Here is a 10,382-nt window from a genome sequence, read left to right as displayed (position 1 = left end):
GTCATGCCTCCGCCAACCAGCCAAGTTGCAGGAAATATGGTCATGATCTTCCATTCCTGAGTTACAACACTGAATAATAGCCAATAGGTGTTTTTGCAGAACATTATGATGTCACAGTGATGTTGACCTTTGACCATTTGGATATACCGTAATAATAATGTCATCACTTCATCATTTTATCCTATTAGATGTTTGTGTTAAATCGTGTCATAATGAGTATAAATTCATGAGTTATGGCCAAAATTGTGTTTTCTGAGGTCACAGTGACCTTTGACCTCCAAAATCTATTCAGTTCATCTTTGAGTCAAAGTGAATGTGTCAGAGTTGAAGAAATTCCCTCAAGGCGTTAGTGAGATATTGCAAGAATGGGACAGACGAACCGACAACCTCCGGCCCGGTGTACGTTCCTTGCAAAAGGCACTTTTTGGCTTGTGATGTCATACCTATAAGAAGTCCAAGGAACACTCCAACAGAAGTCTTAATATTATGGTATGTTCAAAAACTGTTTACAAAATATTTTTTTAGTTTCAAGTGACTTGTGTTACTCAGTCAGAGAATAGAATGTAAGCATGTTGTCAAATATATCCGCAACATGGATCATATATATATGTTAAATCATGAGAGATTTCTAAAATCTAAAATAGACATCAACACAAAACATGAGTGTCAACAGAAATGCTGATTAGTCAGGTCAGATGAAGGTCAGGAAATCACACAAGTGGAAGATGGGTGCAATTGTCATGATGTTATAACAAGAAATAAGAAGGTCTTTCTAAAGTGTGATAATCAAATATAGTTCTTTGTACTTGTATCCTCAGATTAATGTGCTGTGAGTTCCAGAGCACACACTGTACAGAGTGATGTCTCAACAGTCAATGAAAACAGTAACATGAATAGTACCCATGTGGCACTGGTGTGTGTGTGTGTGTGTGTGTGTGTGGGGACTGTGTAGGGACTTCAGTACCTGGCCAGAGGATAGTCTTCATTTCCCTTCCTAATGGCATCTTCTAGCCGTCTGTCTCATCTCCAGTTTAATAGACCCCTTTCTCCTGTTTCCATCCGTTTCTACTGTTTCTATGGGCACTTTAACAGTTCTTACTGTAAGAGGTGATGTGGTAATCTTTGTCAGTAACTTGCAGCAGCTGGTTATGTTGCAGAATTCCCTGTTATAGTGATAGTAATGTTTAGATAGCAGTATGTCGACACTCACAACCCAGACAGCTGTTTATAGGCAATACATTCACATTGCATTACATCTGAACTTATTAACATGTTGACGAATGGAGTGAGTAATCTTCAAAGGACCAGTTCCCCCAAATAATAAAAAAACCAAACTTTTTTTTAATCACATTGCAAAGTTTTATAGGGACTATTTCTTTTGTAAAACACTGTTTACTTCTAAAGTTCATCAGTTATTTTTTCAGGAAAGATATGCTTTCGTTATTGAACACCATAAACAAAATTCCATTCACTTCCATTGCATCAATGTGGAGGCAGAAATCTTTGGACAGGTAAAACCAAAACTACCTGCATAGTTCAACCACTAGTGGTAAGAGAGAAAATCTTTTTCTGTAATTTGGGTGGATCGACCCTTTCCATCCTAAACCACTAAGTAACTAGCAAACCAATGACTGAGTAGTCTGAGAAAGCAAATATGAAATGTACATATACTGGAAAAGTAACAGTGGTCAATACGACACAAATGAACAGCAGAAACTCTTTATTCTCAGTCACTCTGTAGCACATTGGCAGTGTGAAGCACAACATTTACTACAGTTTCAATTAAACACAGTTTGATCTTACGGTTATTGTAAACTAATAAAAACAAAAAAGTTCAAATCCTATTCATTAGTTTCACTGTGCAAATTGTGTTAGAGCACAGATGAAGGTACAGGACAGTAAGGTGATGTAGAAAACACACAAGCACAGTGTTAGAGTGTGAGGAGGTAGACTGCATCGTTGCAGCATGTAACTCTGCAACTTCACTGTCATCAGCTATCTGACTTTTCTGCTTCCCGCTCTGGTTTCTCGGCCTCCTGTCCTCATCCTCACTGTTTCACTCGCACGTGGCGTCTCGTCCGCGCACCTACTCGTGGAGTGAAGCCAACCAGAAGCCAAACTCGACTCAATGTCCTTTCTTGTGCTGATTCATCACCTTCTCCTCACTCTTTCTCCTTAAAGCTGAAGTCACAAACCAGAGAGAGATGGTCAGATGGATAGCTAAAGGACGGAAGCCTGTTTGGTCCAATCTGTTCTTCAGTGGGCATGTCCAATACAGCGTCCACTCTCAGCATGTCCTGACTGTACCAGATGTAGTCCAGAGTGCTACAGCATTCCCCTGTAGGCCGAATCTTCCAGGTCGTGTACTCTGGCTCTGTCAAACCGTCTTTGCTGAGTTTCTTATAGGCCGAGTCCAAACTGAGAGGCGATGTGATAAAGTGTCGGTACACCTCCTCAGTTGGGATTGCGTTGAAATCACCGCAGATGAGCAGGGGAATGTCAGAGCTGGGGTCACCCGCGGGACCGCCGGCGTGTTTCTGGACCAGAATCTGGAGGTGTCGCAGGAGGTCGCAGCCCTGAGTGCTGCGGAGCCACTCCCAGCCAGAGCGGGCTTTCAGGTGGGTCACTGCCACGCACACGCATCTCGCTGTGCTCCGACAACGTAGCAATGTTAATATGGCAACCTGTGGCAAGAGAGCAGTGTGTTAGAGTAGCCCCCTTGAGTAGCTTTTTATGAAAGAGAGTGGAATCTCACCCACCTGATTGGTTGGAATCCTCATGGCGGAGAGTCGTATGTTCACACTATCCAGGAGCTCGAATCGTGACTGATCGAAGAACAGCGCGCAGCCGTCAGGGCCATTGTTGCCCTCCACATCCAAGCAGGGCGACCAGGGCTTGGGGCAGAAGTTGCTGCTGTAACCCAGGCCTGCCAGCACCGGCTGGAAGGTGTCATAGTAGTGGTCAACTTCCTGCAGACACAGGATATGAGGTCGGTAGGTGAGGATCTCCTCTAAGATGAGATACTTCCTGCGGGACCAGCTGAGGGCCTCCAGGGGACACTGGACAAAACTGTCAAGTCCCTCACCCAGAGCTGAAGGACAGGAGAAAAGGGGAGATCTGGCTTGAGTATTCAGTTTCACTTTAACACGAGCAGCCAAATAATGCTTCATTGTTAGGTTAGCAAGTCTTCGATCAGGATCTCCGCTATCATTTTGGAAACGGTCATGTTCTGAGACCTGATTCACTGAATGCAACATAGCATTAAATTAAAGCTGCTGGAACTGAGCTGCAGAAACAAAAACATTAACCTAAAAGACACTTAAAAGCCCTGTAGCTGTGAACAGAACTGCAGAGTTGGGTTAAAATTATTTGTAGGTTCATCACTATGAGCAACCACTTTTTTTGATCAATTTTCACTATAAAAACATTGATTAGTGCACCAGGATGGACTGGCAACTCACTGGATCTGACACATTCAAAATCATATCCTTTATTTATTAAGTTAAAATCTGTCAGTATATCAGAACCTACAGTTCAGTGTGATGTGATATAAAAGCCATGTACCTTGGGCCAGTATGTTCCATTGCATCACTCTAATGGGGCTGCTGGGGGCGCTGTCTCCATTATTAAGATGAACGAACTTCCTGTGGAAGCGAGGTGGTCTGTCCCTGAGGGCCTCCTCACACTGTTGAAGCAGGTCCGCTGGATCAAGGGGACACACAGAGGACCCCCTCTGCTCCTGCAGGACAGACAGACAGGACACTTAACTCTTACTTCAGCTGAGGGAGGAGATTTGAACATATACTGCATCTTCTGTGCCACTTTTGGAAAACTGCACTGTGAATAGAGGAGAAGGACTCACCTTGCAGAAATCTGGATCCAGGTTTGTGTCTGCAGGCTGGTGGGGGTCCAGGTGGGATGGAGGGAGGGGGAGAGGAGAGCTGCTGCTGAAGGCCCGAGTCACAGTGCTGTACAGCCTGGTGGCTCCTCCACCCATTGGACACACTGGTGAGGAAGAAAAACACAGGGGTGTGATTAACCAACCAACTTTGTCCGTCTGTCTGTCTGCTGATGGAGTTGAGAAGATAGTGTACAGTTCTTATTCACTGAAAACAGCCGCCTGTAACTGGAAACAAGAGGCGGGAGTGAACCAAAACATTAAAGCTGCCGGCTGCAAAAAAAACAAAACAAAAAAAAATAACCAATAACCTAAAAGACACTTAAATGCTCCAAAGACGTGAGCAGAACTGCACAGTGGGGCGATCATAAAGGGGATTAATTAGGATGAAAAAATGGATGGGCATGTGAGGATGGAGAATATTAAACATCAGGCATATCTGTTAGTCCAATGTCACATTTATGGTGCCGGAACTGAGCTAGAAAGATTTCTTAAGTTTCAAACACATCTGTAAATGAATGTCTAGTAATACGTTTGAATAGCAGGCGGCACTGTTTTCCAAATCCCTATAAATCCTCAGATGGTTTATTCACTGTTAGCTGACCTTCAGCTCAGATAAGTCGAGGGAGTGAGCACCTCGGGAACAGTCTCAGCTGTCTAGTTATCTTGAGCAGCAACTGCAACAAACCCCAGTTTTTCTTTTCTACCGCGTGTCTCAGTGTGATTACATGGGTGAAGGTCAGCTTGCCTTTTGTCCTAAAAGAACATCTGTCTGCTCACGTGTGACCTGAATCAATAATGCAACCTATGCCGATGCTTCACGACTTTCAGAGAATTAACAAACAAGTTTTAACAAATGAGCTGGCATTACATTTTTTTCCACATCACAGGCCCTACTGATAATGCACAGTATCTCTAGCACTGTGGTGACACAGTTTAGACCTCTAATAACTGATTAAAAAAACAAGTGGGAACAAGCTGTAAACACAACAGCGACATGTCATCACCTTGTCAAACAAAAACATTAAAGTTACAAAAGAAAATCTAAACAGTGAGCTGAAAGATGCCAAAACACTGTTGGTTATAATTCCTTTTAGGTCCGTCACTATGAGCAACCACTTTCACATCACACTCAATCATTTCATCCGTTGTTAATATAAAAATATTTATCACAGCAGCTTTAAATGCCATGAATAAACTCTTATTGTTGTTACCAGACATTTTTTCATTAGAATAGCACTTCAGTTTTAAATTATAGGTTAGCAGAGGTCATGTTGTGAAGATGCACCGTCATGTGCGCACACACACACAGACAGACACACACACACACACACAGGCACAGGCACCATCTGTTCCTCTAGTTTATGCCTCCATGAGTGTTTTGCGTGGTGGCTGCTTGTGGGAACTTTGAACAGCAGCAGGTCAAACCAAAGTGGGTCAAACTGACTGGCTGTTTTTGCCAAGAGACACCATGCTCATTCAATTCCAAATACGGCAGACAATAAATAATAAGAATAATACTAATGTTTTTAAATGTCATAAACAGCATTAAATCTCCAACTGCTCTCATTTACAGCAAGAACACTAAAACAAAAAGTAGAAAAGATTCATGCTTTCATTTTTTAAAAGCAGACATATCTCAACTGATTCAATTCCAGCTAGAGTCCTGATTGCTCTCCACAGAGAACAGCCACTTTAAAGGTAATATGCAATGAGCTCTTCAAATCTTTGGAAAAAAATGTTGTGCATGTTCATGTGCACAAAACTGAGACTGATCTTAGTTCTGTCATATAAAATCTGGTGACTAACTTCTCCTCAGCTCCTCTACAACAGAACTATATGACTGTAAAAGAAGAGACGAAATGCTGTTTGACCACTGATGTGATCCTTTCCACATATCGAACAAATCCTTTGGACCCTTTGTGCATTTAGATAAACATAAACAGAGCTTTTTACTCTTTTAGACATCGATGGTATTAATTATTTATTATTAATATTATAAATATAACATAATAGTAAAGTATCTATCTATCTAATATTATACATGTCTTCCACCTCAAACACAAACATGATCACGACTACAATAAAATGAAGAATAGCTGCCTCTTACCCATCGTTTCCATCACTATCCACAGCTTTGTCCACTCTGCACTTCAGTACAATGTCCTTAATGCCTCTTTTTAATGCTACCGTCACCCTCACAGATACTCTATGTTACTGTCAGCAGATTAAAGCTTCCTGGCTTAGCTCAAAGCGTTTTCACTTCAACAGGAGACAGCGGCACGTGTTGTCTCTGTGTAGACGCAGAAATCTGACTCCTCATTGCTCACTGCTGCCTTTAAAACCTCAGCGAGGGTGAGAGAGAGGGAGAGAGAGAGCGATTAGGAAGTATAGACGTCATCAGACCATATGGAGTATTACAGGTCATGTGCTGAGGGAGAGAGGGATACACTGCGCGATCCAAACCGCTGCTCTCTCAGTCACACACACACACACACACACACACACACACACACACACACACACACACACACACACACGCCAGCCAAGTGTGTGGCATACATATTACAGATACATTCATTATACAGACTCATGTGGAGACTGACACACCCTTGCTTCAACACAAATATAGAGCAAAAACACAAGTAACATGATGGACACTCATAATCATACATATAAAATTGTCATGTTAGTATGTGTCTACATAGATCATCACAACGTGAATGTCCAGATTCTGAGTATGTTATTGTGTGTGTCACTGTCCTGCAATAATAACTTCCTCAGTTTGCATGATGTAATAGCAGCCAGTCGGTTTATCGTTAAATATTGCATCAGTGTAGGGTGTTATTTTCCACAACACATTGTACTTTTCCAAACTTACAAATTAGTTTGATGATATTTTGGGGGTCCAATCAAAGTTGTTTATTGAACTGTACAATTACAACATGCAGCGTCTAGCATGGCTATCCATTCAGTCTTGTTAGAGCTGCATACATTTACAGGTTGTGAATCGTTCAAACAACAAGAGTGATTTTTTCCGTGCTTGTTTTATTTCAAATTAGAGCCTGAAGGGGTAAATTTATCCAGGAATTCACACAAGAAAGCAGATATAGGGTTTTTTTTTTTTTAATCTATTTCCCTCAGATTTAACTTGTACGCTCTTGGATTGGTCCTGCCCCCAGGTTGAGGACTGCTGTTTTAAGGTATCACAAGGCAAAAAGGTTGCTAACCACTGTCATGGAGGGTTATGTGAAGTACAGTTTGCCCTCACTGCTCCCTCACAGGTTATTGTCTGCAAATTCTGTTGTTGTTAATGGCAGCTATCATAATGTAGAACAGGTTCAGTCTAGATGTGAGTCTTGTGTACATCAACAGAATGTGTTCAAAATGTTTAAGTAGCAGCAAACAGTGTTTTTGGCTTCACCAGCATTTTGTAGAAAACTTTGTGAAACGTGTTTCTCTATGAATATAAACAAGACACATTCCTGCACTTGTGTGATCCAAACAGTTGATGTTTTACAAGCGGAGCCGTATTAATCCTCTCTACCCGGATCAGTGACTGTTTTCATCTTCCAGTGTATGACTTTGATGTCATTGTGGCAGCACACAGACAATCAGATGTCGCCATGATGAGGAAGTAAAAGCTCTGTCGATTTGTAAGTGACTCATTTCATGTGTATTCAGACTGTGCACGTCTCTTCACCGCAAGTCACAACAGTGATTTCTATGGTATGGATGTCATTCTTAAGCAGCAGGTAGTACACAGAAAAATAAATAATCTGCCACAAGAACCACAAACAATTGATATCCAAACAGACTGACTGAGAATTCACTGATGATGTCTGTTTGTATGTCTGTATGTGTGCGTGCATGCTGCTTGGAGCGCACTGTGATCATATCCTGTGAACAACCTCTTATGCCCCCAGGCAGAATAATTTACTCTAGAGGACTGATTGAGTGCATGAGATGAGACCACGAGCATGAGTGAGGTTCTATGTATATATATGTATGTGTGTGTGTGTGTGTGTGTGTGTGTGTGTGTGTGTGAGTGTAAGAGAAAGAGAGAGACTGAGTGAGTTGTGTCACTGTATCCTTTAGTGGCATATTGACATTTCCACATTGAAGGGCAGCTGCCTCATTACATTACAATATGTGGGTGGGGTTTATGTGCATGCGTGGTGTGTTCTGCAGCAGCTGATTCCAACAGTTTCATCATGCTGGTTGTTTATCTGTGATCTCAGTGACAGTACCACTGCTGTGGATATAATCTGTGTGTAATCAAAATCTGAAAACATTAACATTTTCAGATGTTGTGGAGAAATTTCTGTCTGGACCATAGTGTTGGATCAAGTGACAGATGTTATCCCTACAAACACACTAACAGCATAAAAAGCATAAAAAATAAATATAGCAATAAATACGTTTTGTTTACATTCATCATAAACTACAGTTATGGAGGTGAAACTGTAATCAGATTCATATACAGTATTACCAGAGTACTTATAAAGCCATTAAAGCCTGTTTTTAACTGCAAATAACCCTTATTAACACCACTCCCAAAATGATGCCATGTCATTTTGCTTATTTTCTTACAGCTTGCACTAACACGTGCATGTATGTGCGTGTCATATCTTGGTGGACCTGACAGTGAACATCAATTACGTTATATCTAGTTTGTGGTGTTAAATTGCTCCTTACTCTCTGACCTTTAGACAGGCTGTCTCCTCCTCTGCAAAGCTGTCTCAACATAATCTACAGCATAAAGGAGCCACTCTGTCCACTTTGATCATATACTGTGTCTTCTATTACACGAACATCACAGAGCTTCAAAAAGCCCTTAGTTTGGAGTATTACCACCAGTTTGCTGGACTTTTTGGTATTTGTTAACAAGGAAACAATATGTGAGAATATGAAAATAAACACACACACAAACACACACACACTCTCTACATTGACACATAATGCAGAGTAGATGTCAAGGTCATATTCAAGTTGGAAACTAATGTTCTTTATATCAGAGCTGGAGACCTCGGACTCCAATGTGTGAACAAAAGCAGTGTGCCACCTCTAAAGATCACACAGGATAGGAAACTGCCACCACTCCCAATCTGATATCATTACATATACACTTTGTTCCCTACTTACAGCCACTAAGAACATAAGTGTTGCAGGTTGTCTCTATCTCTGTAAAGACACAAAAAAAGACTTGACTTTGGAGTATGTGTTATGACTAAGAACTTGTTATGACTAAGACCAATAGCACACAATCAAGCTTTTCAGAATAAAAGACAGTTTTGATCTCAGTGTGCAAAATATAAAACATTACATAAGTCATGGAGGTTGATCATTTTTTTCGACAGTGTCCTTTAGCTGACTGATAATGTGGCAAAATCCAAGTTTTCACAAGACAATGGAAAAATGTATCCGTGCTTTGGCATCAACCACTCGCAATCATAAATACCAATATGAGAGGGGAGCTGTAGGCAGAAACAGTCTGACAGAGAGATCACCAGAGACAATCCAAGTTGCATACACGCAAAAAACATTTCTAAATATACACTATGATATAGTCTGACCATACCAAAAGAGCCAAAGAAGCTGTAGCTGCCAAACCAAATGGCACGAAGGAGTTCAAAGCAAAGTTTACTACATGTTTATCTGACGTCTTACCTTCTTTACTGGAATAAACTGATGATTTCCGCTCAGCTCCCCTCATGCAGTAGCTGCCTTGTTTTTCAGCTGTCTTTATTTGCCTTTATGTAGTCCTAACGGCGCGTGAGACAGAAGCAGAGAATGTACCACTGTGTGCATGTGTCTGCATGTTTTTGTTCAGAGCAAAGTGGGTGGTTGGTTGACCCTCTAACTGCAGGGCAAGGTCACAGCGGAGAAAAATCTGGTCCCTTCTGCCATCTGCTGGTAGGAGCAACACAGGAAATAAGTGTCTTTGTCACCAAACTTCATGCAGCAAGTCTGAAAAGAAAATAAGATAATTCACAGGGTTCAGTCATACTGAATCAAACAAAAATTTAACATGGCCACTGGAAAAAAAGACTGACAAACATAACAGGCAGCAGTTTGAGAAAAAGTGAGGCCATGTTTTGAATTTTACTGTTTTTCTTTAAAAATTTCCCTTTTCCATTTTGTTTTAGTTTTTTTTTGTATTTTAGTATTTTTTTTTTTTTTACACCCAATGTAACTCTAAAATAACAGTAAATTTCATTAAAAAATACTAAATGCTGTTATAGGGAAAAATCCTTTAAAAAATGCATGTGAACAAAGTATACGATGGAAATTACTGTGCATTTAATGACACAAATAATAAAAGGAGCAAGCAAACAAGCAAGTGAGGTGCTAACTGTGGCCCTGGAGAGAGACGCTAGCTAGACTCAACTAAACATGCAGTATACATGCAGCATAAAAGGAAAACGAGTATATTAGCGTTTGACTAATGGAGCATCACCATAAGAGCAGAAGAAAGGAACGA

General features: G+C 41.0%; 1 protein-coding gene across 2 annotated transcripts; it reads right to left on the bottom strand.

Moving 5' to 3' along the window:
* Positions 1 to 1,703: 1,703 nt before the first annotated feature.
* Positions 1,704 to 9,866, bottom strand: noctb (nocturnin b). 2 transcript variants are annotated; one of them, XM_023422203.2, is made up of 5 exons: positions 9,569 to 9,866; positions 3,863 to 4,005; positions 3,565 to 3,739; positions 2,760 to 3,091; positions 1,704 to 2,684 (listed from the first exon to the last, which is right to left on the bottom strand). In XM_023422203.2, exons 1-5 carry the CDS (start codon positions 9,612 to 9,614, stop codon positions 2,163 to 2,165), a joined length of 1,218 nt encoding a protein of 405 aa, XP_023277971.1. In that variant the 5' UTR covers positions 9,615 to 9,866; the 3' UTR covers positions 1,704 to 2,162. The 2 variants fall into 2 exon arrangements, with proteins under 2 accessions (XP_023277971.1, XP_023277972.1); XM_023422204.2 differs by lacking the exon at positions 9,569 to 9,866 and adding an exon at positions 6,009 to 6,227.
* Positions 9,867 to 10,382: the final 516 nt, after the last annotated feature.

Source organism: Seriola lalandi, unplaced genomic scaffold, assembly GCF_002814215.2.
Source record: "Seriola lalandi dorsalis isolate HSWRI2012SDOR001 ecotype SW California unplaced genomic scaffold, Sedor1 jcf7180002054678, whole genome shotgun sequence".
NCBI classification, from domain to species: domain Eukaryota; kingdom Metazoa; phylum Chordata; class Actinopteri; order Carangiformes; family Carangidae; genus Seriola; species Seriola lalandi.
This window is presented reverse-complemented; position numbering and strand designations above follow the sequence as displayed.